The sequence below is a fragment of the Macaca mulatta genome, chromosome 1 (assembly GCF_049350105.2).
Source record: "Macaca mulatta isolate MMU2019108-1 chromosome 1, T2T-MMU8v2.0, whole genome shotgun sequence".
NCBI classification, from domain to species: domain Eukaryota; kingdom Metazoa; phylum Chordata; class Mammalia; order Primates; family Cercopithecidae; genus Macaca; species Macaca mulatta.
The window spans coordinates 229,657,842-229,678,174 of NC_133406.1; the positions used below are offsets into that span (position 1 = coordinate 229,657,842).

At 53.6% G+C, this 20,333-nt stretch overlaps 1 protein-coding gene and 1 long non-coding RNA gene across 4 annotated transcripts; both read left to right on the forward strand.

Moving 5' to 3' along the window:
- Positions 1 to 850: 850 nt before the first annotated feature.
- Positions 851 to 5,511, forward strand: LOC144336331 (uncharacterized). Its single transcript, XR_013407986.1, has 2 exons — positions 851 to 2,147; positions 5,335 to 5,511. It is a non-coding gene; the product is annotated as an uncharacterized LOC144336331 (long non-coding RNA).
- Positions 5,512 to 5,726: 215 nt separating this feature from the next.
- Positions 5,727 to 11,130, forward strand: SRM (spermidine synthase). 3 transcript variants are annotated; one of them, XR_013414205.1, is made up of 8 exons: positions 5,727 to 5,998; positions 6,429 to 6,549; positions 6,881 to 6,973; positions 8,884 to 9,037; positions 9,570 to 9,653; positions 9,742 to 9,908; positions 10,601 to 10,757; positions 10,834 to 11,130. XR_013414205.1 is itself a non-coding variant. In XM_077993497.1 (8 exons), exons 1-8 carry the CDS (start codon positions 5,832 to 5,834, stop codon positions 10,852 to 10,854), a joined length of 957 nt encoding a protein of 318 aa, XP_077849623.1. In that variant the 5' UTR covers positions 5,727 to 5,831; the 3' UTR covers positions 10,855 to 11,130.
- Positions 11,131 to 20,333: the final 9,203 nt, after the last annotated feature.

The following is a 20,333-nucleotide window of genomic DNA, read 5'->3' on the forward strand; positions in this document are numbered from 1 at the left end:
GTCCTAAGATAGGCTGGAGTTTGTATTAGCTAGGACTAGGTTGATTGCAAATGACAGAAAAGCCAAACTTTTAACAAGAGAGATGATTTGAGTGACTTTTAACAAGAGAGATGATTTTCCTCCTCTTTTGTAAATATAGTTGGTCCAGAGCTAGTGTGATGCTCATGATCATCAGACACAGACTCCTATTGTTTTACCATCCTCAGCTCGAATACAAGGCTGCTGCCTCATGATGCAGGGTGGCTGCCCTTGCTCCAGCCATTACTTTCTCATTCCCATCTGCTGGGAGGAGGAAAGAAGAGCACCCAATCTCTTTGAATAGGACATTGCCCATTTCAACTTCCCGTTGGTCAGAACTTAGTCACATGACCACAGCAAGGGATATTAGGAAATGTCATTATTTCAGTCATCCATGTGTCCAGCTAAAAGCCCAGGGTTCTATTATAGAATTTGGGAAGAACAGACATCGAAGGACAAAGAACAGTCACTGCCCAAAAATGGCAGTCTCTGCTATAAAAAATTGACAAGTGGAATTTTTTTTTTTTTTTCTGAGACGGAGTTTCGCTCTTGTTGCCCAGGCTGGAGTGCAATGGCATGGCACAATCTTGGCTCACTGAAACCTCTGCCTCCTAGATTCAAGCAGTTGTCCTGCCTCAGCCTCCCAAGGAGCTGGGATTACAGGCACCTGCCATCACACCCGGCTAATTTTTGTATTTTTAAGTAGAGACGAGGTTTCACCATGTTGGTCAGGCTGATCTCGAATTCCTGACCTCAGGTGATCCACTCACCTCAGCCTCCCAAAGTGCTGGGATTACAGGCGTGAGCCGCTGCACCCGGCCTCACAGGTGGAAATTTTTTTTTTTTTTTTTTTTTTTTTTTTTTTGAGACAGAGTCTCACTCTTGTCACCCAGGCTGGAGCATAGTGGCGCGATCTCGGCTCACTGCAACCTCTGCCTCTTGGGTTCAAGCGATTCTCCTGCCTCAGCCTCCTAAGTGGCTGGGATTACAGGCGCCCACCACCACACCCAGCTAATTAGTAGAGACGGGGTTTTACCATATTGGCCAGACTGGTCTCGAACTCCTGACCTCAAGTGATCCGCCCGCCTCAGCCTTCCAAAGTGCTGGGATTGCAAGGCGTGAGCCCCTGCACCCGGCCAAAATGAGAAATTCTTTTCTACTGAGGATGGCCTGAGAGGCCTCGTGAAAGGGGCATTCAGACTGGACCCTGAGGAGCAAGGGACTTCTAGAGAGCTCTCTGGCAGCGCTGCTCAAAGCGGAGGTTTCTGACAGCCCAGATGGGGGCTTGTCAGAAAGAATCCAGTGCCACCCAGAGCCAGGAGGCTGCCGGGGCCGCTGTGCTCACCCGGCTCTCCTGATGATTCTTCTGCCTGCTGAAGTTTGAGAACCACTGTTAGCTGAAGCCACAGGCCTGAGCCTGGCTGAGCGGGTGCATTGGTCTTACCACTGGTTAGAGACGAATGAAAACAGTCTCCCAGAGAGTTGAAGTAATGCTGCACCCTTTCTTTGGAAGTTTTCCATATTGGTTTTGTCTTTGTAATGATGTTTTTGTTTGTTTGTTTGTTTTTTGAGGTAGAGTCTCCCTCTCCAGTCGTTCAGGCTAGAGTGCAATGGCACGAACTTGGCTCACTGCAACCTCCACCTCCTGGGTTCAAGAAATTCTCCTACCTCAGCCTCCCGAGTAGCTGGGATTACAGGCGCCCACCACCACGCCTGGCTAATTTTTGTATTTTTAGTAGAGATGGGATTTCACCATGTTAGCCAGGCTGGTCCTGAACTCCTGACCTCAGATAATACACCCACCTTGGCCTCCCAAAGTGCTGGGATTACAGGCCTGAGCCATGGCGCCCAGCCTTCTGTTTGTTTTTTAAAAGACAGGAACCTTAGACAGGAGTTTAAGATCTTTTCAAATGGTCAATCTTGCCAAATAAAAAGTTCGCAACCCAGTGTCAGTCCCTAGATGCTGTTTGCGCAGGTTTACTGATCCATCAACCCCAAAATCCAGAACTCTTGAGCCATGGGGTAGAGATGATGGTCTTCGGGTGTTCAAAGAACAGCTGGAGCTCAATGTCAGGTCACTTGGGGAGCACCTGGGACAGGACGAAGGAGGATGGGGAGCACATAAAGGGGTGTGTGTGGGTCAGAAACTGTACAGTGACTGAGTAGTGGAGTCCATGGCTGGGCCTGTGCTCCAAGAGGAAGGGAAAGGGATCTGGCAGGGCTGGCTGGGTTGGAGGTAGAGAGAATTTATGAGCAGGAAGGCTGTGTGCTCAAGGAGGTATGCTGCTGTTTGTGGTGCCTTAGGCAGCTTGCCATGGGCATTTTCAACCAAGCCACACCACGTAATGGCCAAAATTGTTCCCACTCATAACCACAGCTGTCTGCCTGGCTGAATGGAAGGCTAGAAAAATGACTCAAGTGCTAACTGCCTAACAAGCCTCTTGTGACAGACACATAACCACGTGGCAGCCCCATTTAAACCATTCCCTTGAACAGCAGCCATTGGCCCACCTTTCTCTCCTCTACCCTGTCTCCCCTTTTTCCTTTTATAACGACACTTTTTAGGAGCTTGGGTGGGATAGTTAACCCACTAGACACTTAAGCTTTATAACTGGATTTTTGAGGTATATTGGTCTGAATTTTAGGGAGAAACATTTCATGCTAAAGCCTGATTTTCTCAATCCTGGTTTTTTTTGTTTTTGTTTTTTGTTTTGATTTTTGGTGTTGGTTTTTTTGTTTTTGTTTTTTTTTGTTGTTGTTGACAGGGTCTTGCTCTGTCACCTAGGCTGGAGTGCAGTGGTGCGACTGTGGCTTACTGAAACCTCCACCTCCCGGGTTCAAGCAATTCTCATGCCTCAGCCTCCCGAGTGGCTGGGATGACAGGTGCGTGCCACCATGGCAGCTAATTTTTGTATTTTTAGTAGAGATGGAATTTCACCACATTGGCCAGGCTGGTCTTGAACTCCTGACCTCAGGCGATCCGCCCCCTTCGGCCTCCTGAACTGCTGGGATTACAAGCATGAGCCACCACACATGGCCAATCCTGGTTTTTTTTCTGTAGACTTCTGTAGTCATCTGGCCTGACTTTAACGTCAGTTGTGATTGTAACTGGGCTGTGCAGTAATGGCTACTTCTGGCAAAATCAGTTTTTCTTCCTCGTGACCTGAAGTCAGGTGGTATTTTTGGATTCACAGTGCTATACATTTGGGGGCTTTTTTGTCTGTAATTCAGGGTTTGGGTCTTCTCTGAACTTGGAAGGTTTGTGCGATCTCTGTGCACTCTGGCCCAGAGGTCTCAAGTTCTGTTCCTGCTGGAGGCTGAGGCCTCAGTTCCACTCCCTCTACAGGAAGACAAAGGATGTCAATGTGTGAGCCTTTGTCATGTGAGGACCCACATGCCGGAGCAGCTTTGTCCAGCTTGTAGAAGGGATGGGATGGACTTGGCCCTCCACTTGCCCCTATGCAGTGCCCTGGAATGCCAGGGCCACGTCTACGGTCAGTCCTTCACCACCTAAAAGCAAGCTGATCCACAAGGCACCTGGCTGCATGCAGGCCTGCCATCTATGGCCACCATCCTCAGCTTCAGAGCTTATGATCTGGCTCAGGGAACACAGACAAGTACACAGGCAGTTACAATCCAGAGGCAGAAATGTCTTCGAGGAAGTACAGGCAAGGTAGGCGAACACCTTGACCGAAGTACAGGGTTGAACCCAGTCAAGCCTGTAGCACTGGACACGCTGACTCTTACCCACTATGTGGACCTTTCACGAATAATCTTTGTTCCTGGAACAAGTCCATGGAAGCTGTTGCCTAGCATTTTTTATTTTTTATTTTATTTTTTTAGAGACAGGGTCTTGTTATGTTGCCCAGGCTGGTCTCGAACTCCTGGGCTCAAGTGGTCCTGCCTCGGCCTCCCAAAATCCTAGTATTAACAAGCCTGAGCCCCTGTGCCCAGCTGCCTAGCAATTCTTTTTTTTTTTTTTTTAGATGGAGTTTTGCTCTGTCACCAGGCTGGAGTGCAGTGGCGCAATCTCGGCTCACTGCAACCTGCACCTCCCGTGTTCAAGCGACTCTCCTGCATCAGGCTCCCGAATAGCTGGGATTACAGGCGTCCGCCCCCACCCTGGCTAATTTTTTGTATCTTTAGTAGAGTCGAGGTTTCACCATGTTGGCCAGGCTAGTCTTGAACTCCTGACCTCAGATGATCCACCCGCCTTGGCCTCCCAAAGTGCTGGGATTACAGGCGTGAGCCACCGCGCCCAGCCTATGCCTAGCAATAATTTTTTTTTTTTTTTTTTTTTTTTTAAGACGGAGTCTCGCTCTGTCGCCAGGCTAGGCTGGAGTGCAGTGGCGCAATATCGGCTCACTGCAATCTCCACCTCCCGGGTTCAAGCGATGCTCCTGCCTCAGCGTCCCGAGTAGCTGGGACTACAGGCGCGCACCACCACGCCCAGCTAACTTTTGTATTTTTAGTAGAGACGGGGTTTCACCATGTTAGCCAGGATCGTCTTGATCTCTTGACCTCGTGATCTGCCCGCCTCGGCCTCCCAAAGTGCTGGGATTACCGGGGTGAACCATCGCGGCACCCAGCAATTCTTTAGCGGTCTTGGTTTACCTCCCCTTTAGAAGGGGCTTAAAGGCAAGCAAGGCACATTGTTGCCTAGGCTTGAGGCTTGCTCTCACCGATAAACAACACTTACTCAGCTCTGGGGACGACACAGGAAACGTTCCCCACCTCCAGGCGGAGGCTGCAAAACGTGTCAAAACCATCCCTGACATAATGTCAAGAGTAGCTTATACCAGTTTCATCTTCCTTGGCATTCGAACTGCATGTAGAACAATTAGCATTTAATATTTGGTAATTAGCATGCTTAATGTGATTCTGAGAAGTTCTTTGACATTCTCATAAAAACAGAAAGCACATTCCCACCCACCCTTCAAGGAGCAAGACCCAGTTTGTCAAGAAAAATTGCGTGCCAGTCTTTTCTGGTGCTGAATATGTATGTTCTGGGCCTCTTCCTGGACACTTGGTAAATTTAGAAACTCGTTTAGAAAAGCACTTCTCTCGTATTCAACAGCCATAGGCTCATGGCTCAGAGGAACTAAGGGAAAATGGCTAAATCCAGCTTGTTAATTCGCGGACTGTGATGATTCTTTCCAAGTAAATAAAAACCCTCAGTTCGCCCCGACAAGCCACATAATCTGTTCAAATCCAACAAGGAACCAGATTTTGGACGCAGCGAGGGATACGTTCTACTCGCTCCGTGCAACAACGTAACCCACTGTAGCTGCCCGCTCCCGTGTCTCCAGCCCAAAGGCTGACTCCCGAATCCGCACGTCCCAGCGCTCTCGCACTCCGCACCAAGCCCGAGTCCCGCAGTCCCTAGCGGCCCTCGGTGCTTCCCAACCCCGAGAAGGGAGCAGAGGCCGGTGGTGCACCGCCCCGGCTGGTTGAGGCGGAGGAAGGACCCAGACCCCTTCCGCCGGTCCAGCCCGCCCCGGAACCCTGCCCGGCAGCCCGGCCCCGGCCGGGCCCCACGTGGCCCCTGCAGCGGGCCGCACTACCTTGCTGCCGCCGACGGACGGCGCCCCCCAGCCACTCCGCGCCGCTCTGCGTGCCGGTGGCCAATGAGCGCCCGGCGAGGCCCCTTTGCCATTGGAGAGCGCGGGTTCCGCCCCCGCCGGCAGGCCCCGCCCCGCGCCCGGGTTAGGTTGCGGCGCGGGCGGCGGGCGGAGCTGGTCCCGTTGTGCTGCGGCTCCGCGCGGCCTGCAGTCCCGGGCCCGCGCCCCGCGCCGCCCGCCCGCCTGCCCGCCATGGAGCCCGGCCCCGATGGCCCCGCTGCATCCGGCCCCGCCGCCATCCGCGAGGGCTGGTTCCGCGAGACCTGCAGTCTGTGGCCCGGCCAGGCCCTGTCGCTGCAGGTGGAGCAGCTGCTCCACCACCGGCGCTCGCGCTACCAGGACATCCTAGTCTTCCGCAGGTACCGCCGCTGCCCGCGGGCGCCGGCTTCCTCGGCTCAGCCCAGGCCGCCTGCTGCCCGCCTCACGGGCCCCTCCACGCCGGGACCCAAGCCGGCCGGACCCCGTCCTGCCCTGGCTCCCTCGCCACCCCTCACCCCGCCTCCCTGGGCTGGGTCTGGGGCTGCGGGCTGGCCTCTTGGGCGGGGGAGCCGGAGTCTGCGCCCCGCTCCACGTGTCAGCCTCGGGATACGTCAGAGCCCGAGTAGACCCCGGTTCCCACCCCAGCCTCCACCCGGCGGCCCGCCTGCCGTTCCTCGCCACGTGTCATCATCGCTCCTCACCCCTGGGACCCCTAGGCGGGGTGGGGAGACCCTCCTCACCCAGGGCGGCTTGGGGTATGTTTTCCCCACCCCAGAGAACCCAGGCCCCTGACTGTCACTCCGCCCGCAGTAAGACCTATGGCAACGTGCTGGTGTTGGACGGTGTCATCCAGTGCACGGAGAGGGACGAGTTCTCCTACCAGGAGATGATCGCCAACCTGCCTCTCTGCAGCCACCCCAACCCGCGAAAGGTACCCCAGTGTTCCCTGGAACAGTGCCGGACGAGGGGCGGCCCCAGGTGTGCCCCGGACTCTTCCCAGATGCTGCCTGCACGGTTGTCAGAGAAAGTGCTAGCAAGGCCAGGGAGTCCCGCAGAGAGGTGGGGGCCGACACTGACGCCGCCTCGGAAGCCTAGGGCAGCCCTGGAAGGAACTTCCAGGAAAGGGGACACCAGCACGAAAGATTTTCCGAGGGTAGAAAATGATGAGGCCCGTGGGTCCGAGGGACCAGGGGGTCTGCTTCTGGGTCCTGGGGGCGCCCAGTTCTGCCAGGGCCCCTGCCTTTACTGCCCCCTCCTCCCAGGTGCTGATCATCGGGGGCGGAGATGGAGGTGTCCTGCGTGAGGTGGTGAAGCACCCCTCCGTGGAGTCTGTGGTCCAGTGTGAGATAGACGAGGTGAGTGCCGGCATAGAGCCAATTGGGGGGGGGGTTTGAGTCCTGGTTCTCCCGCCGGCCAGCTGTTCCCTTGAAATGGGTGCACACCCCTGAGCAAGGCAGGTGGGGCCTGTTTCCCCATCTGGAAAACACCTGGTCAGGGAGGGTTCAGTAGGAAAACCAGATGGCAGAGAGCCTGGCAGGTGGTGAGGGCACCTGCGTGGCGAGTTCTTAGTAAGACTAAGCAGATTTTTTTTTTTTTTTTTCTTCTGAGACGGAGTTTTGCTCTTGTTGCCCAGGCTGGAGTGCAGTAGCACAATCTTGGCTCACTGCAACCTCCACCTCCCAGGCTTAAGTAATTCTTCCACCTCAGCCTCCCAAGTAGCTGGGATTACAGACATGCGCTACCATGCCCAGCTAATTTTATATTTTTAGTAGAGATGGGGTTTCTCCATGTTGGTCAGGCTGGTCTTGGACCTCGTGACCTCAGGTGATCTGCCAGCCTTGGCCTCCCAAAGTAGTGGGATTACAGGCGTGAGCCATCCCGCCCAGTCGACTAAGCTGATTTTTAAGCTGATTTTTAATCTCATCCCCCGGCAGGGCCCAGAGACAGCTCAACTATTAGTACATTACCCCTTACGCTCAGTAGCTGCTCACTAAAATCATGCTACGTGCCAGGTGTTGCCCGGGTACGGGGACAGTAGTAGACAGATCAGTCCCTGCCCCCTAGGAGCTGATGTCCTAGTTAAAGGAGACATCAAATGGCCAGACATGGTGGCTCACGCCTCCCAGCACTTTGGGAGGCTGAGGTGGGCGGATCACAAAGTCAGGAGTTTGAGACCAGCCTGGCCAACGTGATGAAACCTCCATCTCTACTAAAAATACAAAAAAAAAAAAAAAAAAAAAATGGCAGAACTTGGTGGCATGCGCCTGTAATTCCAACTACTTGGGAGGCTGAGGCAGGAGGTTGCGTTGCAGTGAGCTGAGATCGTGCCCCTGCACTCCAGCCTGGGCAGCAAAGCAAGACTCTGTCTCAAAAAAATATTGACTGGGCGGACGTGGTGGCTCACGCCTGTAATCCCAGCACTTTGGGAGGCTGAGGCGGGTGGATCACCAGGGCAGGAGATCCGAGACCATCCTGGCTAACATGGTGAAACCCCGTCTCTACTAAAAATACAAAAAATTAGCCGGGCATGGTGGCAGGCGCCTGTAATCCCTGCTACTCGGGAGGCTGAGGCAGGAGAATGGCGTGAACCCGGGAGGCGGAGCTTGCAGTGAACTGAGATCGCGCCACTGCACTCCAGCCTGGGTGACACAGTGAGACTCCATCTCAAAAAAGAAAAAAAAGAAAAGAAATAAATAAGAAGGGACAAGAAAGCCACTCAGACAGGGTGATTTGGTCTGGAAGGAGCGGGTAGGGATGGGAGAGAGGAGCTCAAGCCACAGGCAAGAGCCGGCTCTCGAGGAGAAAGAGAGGTACCAGAGTTTTTCCCGCTTTACACATTATAAACTGAGGTTCCTGAAAGGGGCCAGCTGTGGAGGCTCACAACTGTAATCCTAGCGCTTTTCGGAGGCCGAGGTGGGAGGATCCCTCGAGCCTAGGAGTTCGAGGCAACATAGGGAGACTCCATCTCTACCAAAAAAAGTAGCCGAGCATGATGGAACACACTCGAAGTCCCAGCTACTCAGGAGGCTGAGGTGGGAGGATCACCTGAGCCCTGGAGGCCGAAGGTGCAGTGAGCCATGATCCATGCCACTGTACTCCAGCCTAGGCCACAGAGTGAGATCCTGTCTCAAAAAAAAAAAAAGAAAAAGGAAGGGCTTGGCCAAGGCCACTTGCCTGTGAGGCACTTGGAGGGTCCCACGTGGCTGTGTCTGGCTCCAGGTCCCCCAGCCCCTTGGCCCAGTCTGGTCCCTCCCATCCCCTCCAGGATGTCATCCAAGTCTCCAAGAAGTTCCTGCCAGGCATGGCCATTGGCTACTCTAGCTCGAAGCTGACCCTACATGTGGGTGACGGTTTTGAGTTCATGAAACAGAATCAGGATGCCTTCGATGTGATCATCACTGACTCCTCAGACCCTATGGGTAAGCAGCGGATGGGCCCCAGGGTTTTCTGACAGCTGCGGGTCTGGAGGTCAGCCTCCCCCAGGCCTTCAGAGTCGAGGATAGAGCAGCCTCCCGCCCCTTGAACTAGAGCTGTACTTTTCCCTTCTCAGTTGTTACCTGCCCTCTGAAACATGGCTCAGGACAGTAGGCAGGAGCCAGGCCACTGCCCTGAGTTCACAAGCTGGGCCCCAAGGAGAGTGGGGATCTGGCATTGGGACACTGAGGCCCCTGTGTCCTCTTCAGCCTCCCCTCTGCTCTGGACTGGTCAGCACTGGAGTGGGGGCAGGCTCTAGTCATAGACCAAGGCCTGGGGTAGAGGTTCCTCTGCTGTGGTGCCAATGACACTCCCCCAAGAATGGGACTCAGGTGTGGAGCCTGTCACCCACAGACCTGGGTTCAGATCCTGGCTCTGGCCACCTGGCAGCTGTGTGGGTCTGTGTCGCGGGGTAAGAGTGGCCCTGGAGGTCTCAGCCAGACTGTGTTCAGTGTGTCTCCCTCCATCCTTCCCCAGGCCCCGCCGAAAGTCTCTTCAAGGAGTCCTATTACCAGCTTATGAAGACGGCCCTCAAGGAAGATGGTGTCCTCTGCTGCCAGGGTGAGCCACAGGCCTGGAGCAGTGGGGCGGGGCGGGTGGGGCGGGGCAGGGCAGGCCCTGCCAGATGCTGATGCTTCGGGGCCCCCAGGTGAGTGCCAGTGGCTGCACCTGGACCTCATCAAGGAGATGCGGCAGTTCTGCCAGTCCCTGTTCCCCGTGGTGGCCTACGCCTACTGCACCATCCCCACCTACCCCAGCGGCCAGATCGGCTTCATGCTGTGCAGCAAGAACCCGGTGAGATGGGGGCGCCCACGGGTGGGGGTCGGGGGAAGGTGGTCGTAAATAAAGAGCCCTCCCCTGCCGGGCGCGGTGGCCACGCCTGGAATCCCAGCGCTTTGGGAGGCCGAGGCGGGCGGTCACGAGGTCAGGAGATGGAGACCATCCTGGCTAACACGGTGAAACTCCATCTCTACTAAAAATACAAAAAAATTATTTTTTGTATTTTTACAATACAAAAATACAAAACGGCGGACACGGCGGCGTTTGCCTGTTGTCCCAGCTGCTGGGGAGGCTGAGGCAGGAGAATGGCGTGAACCCGGGAGGCGGAGCTTGCAGGGAGCCGAGATCACACCACTGCACTCCAGCCTGGGGGACAGAGAAAGGCTCCATCTCAAAAAAAATAAATAAAAAAAAAGAGCCGTCCCCAGGCCAGGCGCGGTGTCTCACACCTGGAATCCCAGCACTTTGGGAGACCGAGGCGGGCAGATTGCTTGAGGTCAGGAGTTCAAGACCAGCCTGACCAACATGGAGAAACTCCATCTCTACTCAAAATACAAAAAAAAACCCAAAAACAAAATTAGCTGGGTGTGGTGGCGTGTACCTGAGGCTGAGGCAGGAGAATCACTTGAACCCAGGAGGCAGAGGTTGTAGTGAGCTGAGATGACGCCACTGCACTCCAGCGTGGGCAACAGAGTGAGACTCTATCTCAAAAAAAAAAAAAAACAAAGTGCCCCCCCTGATGTGCCCCGGCCCGGTCCCCAGAGCACCAACTTCCAGGAGCCGGTGCAGCCGCTGACGCAGCACCAGGTGGCACAGATGCAGCTGAAGTACTACAACTCCGACGTGCACCGCGCCGCCTTCGTGCTGCCCGAGTTTGCCCGCAAGGTGGGTGGCCTGTGGGGCCAGGTGGGGGGACCCAGGGACCCAGAGCACCCTCCTGACTGGCCTCGTGTCCCTCCAGGCCCTGAATGACGTGAGCTGAGCCCAGGTGCCACCGCGGATGCCACCCAGGACCTCGGACCTTGGAGCCTGCAGGGTGCCTCGGCCCCTCTAGCCCTGGGCCAGACCTCCTCCCGGCTCTCGCCCACCAACCAAGTGTTACAAGCCCCAGAATGCTGCCCGGCCTGCCCTGCTAGGCGGACTGTCTGTGTGTCTGTCTCTCTGGCGTTCCACCTCCAAGCCTATACCAGCTGTGTACAGCGCCATCTCTCTGCCTTCTGTTGCCCCTCACTCACCAAACACGTGTATTTATAGCAAAGATTGGAGTTCTGTGTCTCCTGACCTTGGCTGGGCCCAGGCAGGGCCACATTCATTGGGCGCCTCTGGGGTGAGGGTCTGCAGGGGCCTTGCTGTCTGACCCCCAAGGGTCTGCTGCAGGCCTGGGGCTGCAGGTGGGCCCTCGTGGATAGCCTGGGGCACAGAGGATCACCGCAGTCATGTGGGACCCAGAACTGTCCTGGGAAGCTGACATAGCCGTACCAAACCTTTCACAAGACCACTGGTGACAGCCCCCCAAGGCAGTGGAGGTCAGGGTGGGGCTGCCCGGGAACCTCCTCAGAATTGAGGCCACTCACAGGTGTAAGTCAGGTCCCATCCAGGTGCTCCAGGGAAAATACAGGAAGGGGTAGCAGGGCTAGTTTTTTGGGCCTTTTTAAGCACACCAGGAGCTTAACACTGGCCCGGTGACTATGCCCTGACCCCACTCGAGGTATTCAGGCTTGGGTTCAAATTCCCACCATGCCCTGCCTCCCGTGTGGACAAATTGAGAAAGCAGATGTGGGCGCCCGCACCAGGGACTGCGAGGACAGGGGCTGTCCCCTCTCCAAGGTGCTGAACTCCTGCCTTCCAGGACGCAACGGTGGGAGGAGGACAGAAAAAGAACCCTCCTTGCATGGGCATGGGCCTGAGTTGCCAACCCCTTTCCCCACCCTGGGCAGGGCCTGGGCCACAGGATGAATCAGGGTGGGAGGCCCCACTCCCAGCTGAGGCAGCCACCTCAGAGCCCTGACTCACCCGGGAATGTTCTCCGGGACATCAGAATAAGGGGGATTCAATTTCGCCATAAACTCTGGCCTCAGGCCAGTCACAGCCCTCCAGGCTCCACCCGCCCCCCACTCCCCACCCCTGTGAGCTCACCAGACTGAGCACCTTCAGATCTTTGGCCCGTCAGCAGATCTGACCTCAGGCTAACTTCTCCAGGCCACCCTGACTTTTCAAATCAGTCTGGGGAGCTGGCGTCTGCCCCGGGACCTTCACAGTCCCAGGGAAGGCCCGAGAGGAGCAGCTGGCGGTCAGGTGGGTTGGCAGGGGCTATTTCTGGAGCCTAACAGGCCAGGCTGCAGGCCAGAGGATCCACGCTTTCATCTAATCTTCACAACCACCTGCCTGCAAGGTACTGTTCCTGCTGCACAGAGAGGCAAGGCGATGTGCCTAAGGACACACAGCCAATCAGCAGCCACCGTCTGAGGCCACTCCACTCTGCTCACCCCAGGGCCTCCTGCATCTCAGGCCAGGCACTCTGAATGTCCTGGCATGGATGGTCTCTCTGACATCTACTCCCTGGCCAAGATCCAGGCAGGAATGCTGCCCCCTTAGAGGGAGGATCCCATGACCCCCTAGGCGTGAGGGCCTTTCCCCAAGGGCTCTGGAATCAGACCTCGGTCCAGATCTCAACTCTGCTTCCCTTAGCTCTGTGACCTGCAGCCATGCAGGCCCTCTGCCTATTACCCCGATATCAGAGGGGGAGCACACCGTCCGTTAGGAAGCTTTGGTGAGAAGCACATGCGACACAGCACTCAACCAGTGCCAGCGCTCTGCACTGGCCCATCAGGACCACCTATCAGGGCGAGGAGAGAGGAGGGAGGGTGGACCAGGTTGCAGAAACAGCCGGGGCCATCTGGGAAGTAGGAGATCTGAGAAGCAGCAGCAGGAAGATGAAGTTGCTGGCAGCGTGGATCCTCTGCCTCCCCAGCCTATAGTCAAGTCTATACACACACCTGCCCGCCTTGAAGGGGCATGTGCCAGGGATGGGGGCAAGCCTGAGCCCCACAACCAGGTGAGTGCAATGCAGCCCAGGATAATTACTGAAACAAGCAGCCTCGATGAGGACACAACCTGGGTCCCCCAGAATCTTTGGGCCACAGAATCTTTGGGCCCAGAAATTTTTGGGCCACAAACAGGCCCAGTGTGGCATGGGGAATAACATCAATCCTATCTAGACTTTTCAAAATTTGATTTATTAAAATGAGCCAGGCCCCCGGCTTAAGGATTCATGGGTCCCTGTGGCTTGTCAGAAGAAAAATCACAGTCCTTCTCCCGCGGCCTCTTTCCCTCTTGGAGCTAATTATTTTGGTGTTTATCTTCTGTAGCAGAAAAAGAAATCGATTTGGTGTTTGTCCCCACTTCCTGCCACGGAGCCCCTAACACCTCTGGAAATTCCTGATGGGTAGGAGTGTCTTGTCATTCCTTATATGCTCCGTCAGATAACTCCCGAGTTTATGCTAACGCAGTGATTTAGGGGAGAGCCCCCAGGGAGCTTCAGGGTGGGGTTGGTAAGACCTAAAGACTGGAGGGTTGGGACTTTCACCCCACCCAGTGACCACCAGGAAAGGATCAGGAGAAGTCTGGAGATGAAGCTCTACAAATTCATGAACAATGAGCGCAGCCTGGGGTTGGTGGCTCATGCCTGTAATCCCAGCACTTTGGGAGGCCGAGGTGCACAGATCACTTGAGGCCAGGCTCGTTGGGAAGCCAACGTCGCAAAACCTCGTCTCTACTAAAAATACAAATATTAGCCGGGCGTGGTGGCGCGCGTTGATATCGCCAGCTACTCAGGAGACTGAGGCTGGGGAATCACCTAAACCCAGGAAGCAGAGGTTGTGAAACTACCTTTGCCAAATTATGACTGAGACAGTGAAGGAGACCTATCTTAACCAACTCCATCTTGCTTCTAACCGCCAAGCTGTCCTTGTTCATTCTTGGGTGTAGGCTGAACTAACTTTGGGAGAAACTTAGTTTATGGTTTAAACAAAGACGGTCACAGTCCTTTCTCAAAGCAGATGTTCTTGCCTGGGGACTAGATTGTCATTGTAGGATTAACATTAGCCACAAGATTAGAAATGATGGTTTAGAGTCATGCAGCTGGAGGCTACAAGATTCCAACCCTCCCTAAACTGCTCCTAAAATCAGTCCTTGAGATATTTTGCAGACCCTGCACTTCATGGCCCCACCCAGATGGATAAACTGGCTCATCTGATCCTGTGACTCTGACCCAGGAACGGACTCAGTGCAAGAAGACAGCTCTGAATCCGACTTCCTGTGATTTCATCCCTGACCAACAGCACTCCTGGCTCACGGGCTTCCCCCACCCACCAAGTTATCCTTAAAAACTCTGCTCCCCAAATGCTCGGGGAGACTGATTTGAGTAGCAGTAAAATTCTGGTCTCCCGCACAGCCAGCTCTGCGTGAATTACTCTTTCTCTATTGCGATTCCCAGGTCTCGATGAATCAGCTCTGTCTAGGCAGCCAACAAGGTGAACCCCTTGGGTGATTACAGTTACAGTGAGGCGAGATCGATCGCACCACTGCACTCCAGCCTGGGCGACAGAGCAAGATTCTGTCTTAAAAATAATAATAATAATAATGAAAAAACAGTTAAAGAAAATAAAAGGAGGCCGGGCGCGGTGGCTCACGCCTGTAATCCCAGCACTTTGGGAGGCCGAGGCGGGCGGATCACAAGGTCAGGAGATCGAGACCACAGTGAAACCCCGTCTCTACTAAAAATACAAAAAATTAGCCGGGCGCGGTGGCGGGCGCCTGTAGTCCCAGCTATTCAGGAGGCTGAGGCAGGAGAATGGCGTGAACCCAGGAGGCGGAGCTTGCAGTGAGCCGAGATCGCGCCACTGCACTCCAGCCTGGGCGACAGCGTGAGACTCCGTCTCAAAAAAAAAAAAAAAAAAAAAAGAAAATAAAAGGAAAAAGCAAAAGAAAATAAAAGAATAACTCTGGACGGAAATAGAGTTATAATTTAGCATTGATCAGGCTGCACTCTGGCAGTTACCTCCATGTAACTGAAAGTCAGGTAGCACCGTGCCCGACCAGGCTTTTCTTTAAGAATTGCTTGAGCTAGTCAGGGCACGGTGGCTCACGACTGTAATCACAACACTTTGGGAGGCTGAGGCGGGCAGATCACCTGAGGTCAGGAGTTCAAGACCAGCCTGGCCAACATGGTGAAACCTGGTCTCTGCTAAAAATACAAACATTAGCCAGGTGTGGTGGCGGGCACCTGTAATCCCAGCTACTCGGGAGGCTGAGGCAAGAGAATTGCTTGAACCCAGGAGGCGGAGTAGCTGGGATTACAGGCACGTGCCTCTACATCCAGCTAATTTTTGTATTTTGAGTAGAGTCAAGGTTTCACCATATTAGCCATACTGGTCTCAAACTCCTGACCTCAAGTGATCCACCCGACTCAGCCTCCCAAAGTGCTAGGATTAAGGCCGGGCACAGTGTTGAGAGTTTGAGACCAGCCTGACCAACACGGAGAAACCCCGTCTCTACTATAAATACAAAATTAGCCAGGTGTGGTGGTGCATGACTGTAATCCCAGCTACTAGGGAGGCTTAGGCAGGAGAATCACTTGAACCCAGGAGGCGGAGGTTGCCGTGAGCTGAGATCACACCACTGCACTCCAACCTGGGCAACAAGAGCAAAACTCTGTCTCAAAAAAAAAACACAGGCCGGGCGCGGTGGCTCAAGCCTGTAATCCCAGCACTTTGGGAGGCCGAGACGGGCGGATCACTAGGTCAGGAGATCGAGACCATCCTGGCTAACACGGTGAAACCCCATCTCTATTAAGAAATACAAAAAAAAACTAGCCGGGCGAGGTGGCGGGCGCCTGTAGTCCCAGCTACTCGGGAGGCTGAGGCCGGAGAATGGCGTGAACCCGGGAGGCGGAGCTTGCAGTGAGCTGAGATCCGGCCACTGCACTCCAGCCTGGGTGACAGAGCGAGACTCCGTCTCAAAAAAAAAAAAAAAAAAAAAAAAACCACAAACAAAAGCCAAAGTGCTGGGATTACAGGTGTGAGCCACTGCATCTGGCCTTAAGATAACGTTTTATCTCCTACACAGCTTCTTGTTTTCCCTGGAGGTTCTTTTTCTGTTTGTTTCTCGTTACTTAGTCTTCAATAAATTTATCACTCATTTAGCCCCAAAATGTTCACTAATTCTCTAAATGCTCCTGGGACTCAACAGGTGCTTGTCTTAATTTAATTTAATGTAACTTAATTTAGGAGAGCTAAGTAATTAAACATGAGGCCAAAGTACATAAGAAAGTGGCAGTCTTTTATTGCAAATATGCGCACACTCTCGGGCAAGGTTCTCTGGTCCTCAGGTGTGGGGGGTCAGGGAAGTCGCGCCGGCGCTCTCGGGTGAGGTTCTCCGGTCCACGAATGCGGGGGCCAAGGAAGTCACACCGGCGTTTACCAGCAGGGGACTTTTATGCATTGGTACTGGAAGGGGGAGGGCAGTGGGCAGGATAAGGGCGTGATAGAGGCATCTCCATAGGTGTGACCGGGTAAGTTTCCATCTCTTCGGATTGACGTCCCGGGGCGCCTGCTCACAGTTGATCTGCATTTTCCCGGGCGTGGGCTGCATTTTCCCGTGCAAGTAAGTTGGTGATGAACCCAGAAGCAACAAGGGCGGTGCCTTCTTGTTTACCTGCCTCCATCTTGTCCCTTCTCCCTCACCCAAACAGTGCTCTGTCATTGTCCCCTTTCTGGAGAAGCTGTCCAGAGCCTTCTCACCGCCCCCAATGGAGTCCCTTAGTGAATGGCATCTCTTGGACCTTATGTCTTCCTATTGAAACTGCCCTTGCAAAATTATGACATAACTGACCCCATCCTGTTCCTGACCTCCAAGCTGACCCTGCTCATTCCTGGGTGCAGGCCCAGCTGACCGGGGGAGGAATTTAGAGTTCAACTTGAAACAAGAATAATAATAGTTCCTCCCTAAAACTACTTTCTTCCCTGTTCTGGGGCTGAACCACCACCTTGGTAAGATTAATGAGCAGTCACAAGACAGGTGTAGTTTCTTTCTTTCTTTTTCTTTTCTTTTTTTAAGACAGAGTCGTGGCTGGGCACAGTGGCTTACACCTGTAATCCCAGCACTTTAGGAGGCTGAGGCTGGCAGATCACAAGGTCAGGAGTTCAAGACCAGCCTGGCCAACATGGTGAAACCCCATCTCTACTAAAAATACAAAAATTAGCCGGGCATGTTGACACATGCCTGTAATCCCAGTTACCCGGGAGGCTGAGGCAGGAGAATCACTTGAACCCAGGAGGTGGACGCTGCAATGAGCTGAGATCATACCACTGCACTCCAGCCTGGGACAGAGCGAGACTCTTTTTTTTTTTTTGAGACGGAGGCTCACTCTGTCCCAGACTGGAGTGCAAACAGAGTGAGACTCTTTTTTTTTTTTTTTTTTTTTTTTTTTTTGAGATGGAGGCTCACTCTGTCCCAGACTGGAGTGCAGTGGCGCGATCTCGGCTCATTGCAGCCTCCCAGGTTCAAGCGATTCTCCTGCCTCAGCCTTCCAGGTAGCTGGGATTACAGGCATGCACCACCACGCCCGGCTAATTTTTGTATTTTTAGTAGAGATGAGGTTGAACTGCAAAATAATTCTTTTTTCTGATCTTTTGAATGTGATTTGCTGCTTGATTTTTCTCTTTCTCTTTGTTTGTAGAACATAATTCTTCTCTCCAGTGTTTTTAAATATATGTAAAGGTGTATTAATATTTTTATCTCCTTTTCTGGGCACTTGGGGCACACTTTCGATCAGTATCACATTCTTCAGTTCTGGGAAATTTTCTAGCATTATTATTATTACTATGTATGTATTTTTGGAGACAAAATCTTACTCTGTCATCCAGGCTGGAGTTCAATGGCATGAACATGGCTCTCTGCAAGCTTGAGACCTCCTGGGTTCAAGCGATCCTCCCACCTCAGCCTGCCAAGTAGCTAGGACTAAAGGTGCATGCCACCGTGCCTGGCTAATTAAAAAAAAAAAAAAATTTTTTTAGAGGCAAGGTCTTGCTATGTTGCCCAGGCTGGTCTTGAACTCCTGGTCTCAGGCAACCCACCTGCCTCAGCCTCCCAGCCTCCTGGGATTACAGGCAGGAGTCACTACACCCAGCCAGAGTCCCAGTCTCTAAAAGAAAATAGGCTAGGCATGGTGGCTTATGCCTATAATCCCAGCACTTTGGGAGGCTGAGGCAGACGGATCACCTGAGGTTGGGAGTTCGAGACCAGCCTGACCAACATGGAGAAACCCTATCTCTACTAAAAATACAAAATTAGCCAGGCGTGGTGGCGCATGCCTGTAATCCCAGCTACTCGGGAGGCTGAGGCAGGAGAATTGCTTGAACCTGGGAGGCGGAGGTTTGATGGCTCATACCTGTAATCCCAGCACTTTGTGAGGCTGAGGCAGGTGGATTGCTTTGGCTCAGGAGTTCGAGACCAGCCTGGGCAATACAGGGAGACCACCCCCCCCCCGATCTCTACAAAAAACGAAAACAAAAACAAAGGGGATTAAAAAAAGAAAAGATATGAATCCATGAGGATAGAGTGTGGAAGAGGAAGCAGCAGCCTCAAAGTTCTGGAAGCTGGAAGAACAGATAAACAGGTGTGAAATAACTGGAAAGCAACTTATTTATTTATTTTTTTTGAGATGGAGTCTCACTCTGTCGTCCAGGCTGGAGTGCAGTGGTGCGATCTCGGATCACGGCAACCTCTGCCTCCCGGGCTCAAGTAATTCTCCTGCCTCAGCCTCCCGAGTAGCTGGGATTGTAAGTGCATGCTGCCACACCCAGATGATTTTTATATTTTTAGTAGAGACGGGATTTTACCATGTTGGTCAGGCTGGTCTCAAACTCCCAACCTCGTGATCCACCCGGGTACCTTGGCCTCCCAAAGTGCTGAGATTACTGGCATGAGCCACCAAGCCTGGCCAAAAGCAACTTCTAAGCCTGCAATGGAATCGGGAATTGGTGGCACCAGGTCCTTCCAGCAGGGTTTAAGAAATTAGCCAGCCTGAGGTTGGGCACGGTGGCTCACACCTGTAATCCCAGCACTTTGGGAGGCTGAGGCAGGCAGATCACCTGAGGGCGGAAGTTCGAGACCAGCCTGACCAACATGGAGAAACCCCCATCTCTACTAAAAATACAAAATTAACCAGGCATGGTGGTGCTTGCCTGTAATCCCAGCTACCTGGGAGGCTGAGGCAGGAGAATCGCTTAAACCCGGGGGGCAGAGGTTGCAGTGAGCCAAGATCGTGCCATTGCCTTCCAGTCTGGGCAACAGAGCAAAACTGTCTCAAAAAAAAAAAAAAAAGAAAGAAAGAAATTAGCCAGCCTGAGCAACAGCAAAACTTCCCATTTCAACAGCAAGACCTCTCTACAAAAAATAAAAACATGAAAGTTGGGGTGTGGTGGCTCACGCCTGTAATCCCAGCACTTTGGGAGGCCAAGGTGGGCAGATCACTTGAGATCAGGAGTTCAAGGTCAGCCTGGCCAACATGGTGAAACCTGTCTGTACTAAAAATACAAAACTTAGGCCAGGCACAGTGGCTCACGCCTGTGGTCCCAGCACTTTGGGAGGCCGAGGCAGGTGAATCACAAGGTCGGGAGATAGAGACCATCCTGGCTAACTCGGTGAAACCCCGTCTCTATTAAAAATACAACAAATGGCCGGGTGCGGTGGCTCAAGCCTGTAATCCCAGCACTTTGGGAGGCCGAGACGGGCGGATCATGAGGTCAGGAGATCGAGACCATCCTGGGTAACACAGTGAAACCCCGTCTCTACTAAAAATACAAAAACTTAGCCGGGCGAGGTGGCAGGCGCCTGTAGTCCCAGCTACTCGGGAGGCTGAGGCAGGAGAATGGCGTGAACCCGGGAGGCGGAGCTTGCAGTGAGCTGAGATCCGGCCACTGCACTCCAGCCTGGGTGACAGAACGAGACTCCGTCTCAAAAAAAAAAAAAAAAATACAACAAATTAGCTGGGCGTGGTGGCGGGCACCTGTAGTCCCAGCAACTGGGGAGGCTGAGGCAGGAGAATGGCATGAACCCGGGAGGCGGAGCTTGCAGTGAGCCGAGATTGTGCCACTGTACTCCAGCCTGGGCAACAGAGCAAGACTCCGTCTAAAAAAATAAAATACAAAACTTAGCCAGGCCTAGTGGTGCACGCCTGTAGTCCCAGCCACTCAGGAGGCTGAGGCAGGAGAATGGCGTAAATCCGGGAGGCGGAGCTTGCAGTGAGCTGAGATCTGGCCACTGCACTCCAGCCTGGGTGACAAAGCGAGACTCCGTCTCAACAAAAAAAAAAAAAAAAGAAAACACCACCACCACCACCTAGCCAATCCCCATTCCCCATCCCCTCACCCCAGCAGAAACTTAGACACATTCCTGGAA

Excerpts from the sequence above, each read along its gene's own strand:
- SRM (XM_077993497.1), top strand. The coding sequence starts at position 5,832 with ATGGAGCCCGGCCCCGATGGCCCCGCTGCATCCGGCCCCGCCGCCATC. Across the intron at positions 5,999-6,428 it reads GACATCCTAGTCTTCCGCAG|TAAGACCTATGGCAACGTGC; the intron begins GTACCGCCGCTG and ends CTCCGCCCGCAG. Across the intron at positions 9,061-9,544 it reads AGCAGCGGATGGGCCCCAGG|TGTGTCTCCCTCCATCCTTC; the intron begins GTTTTCTGACAG and ends GACTGTGTTCAG.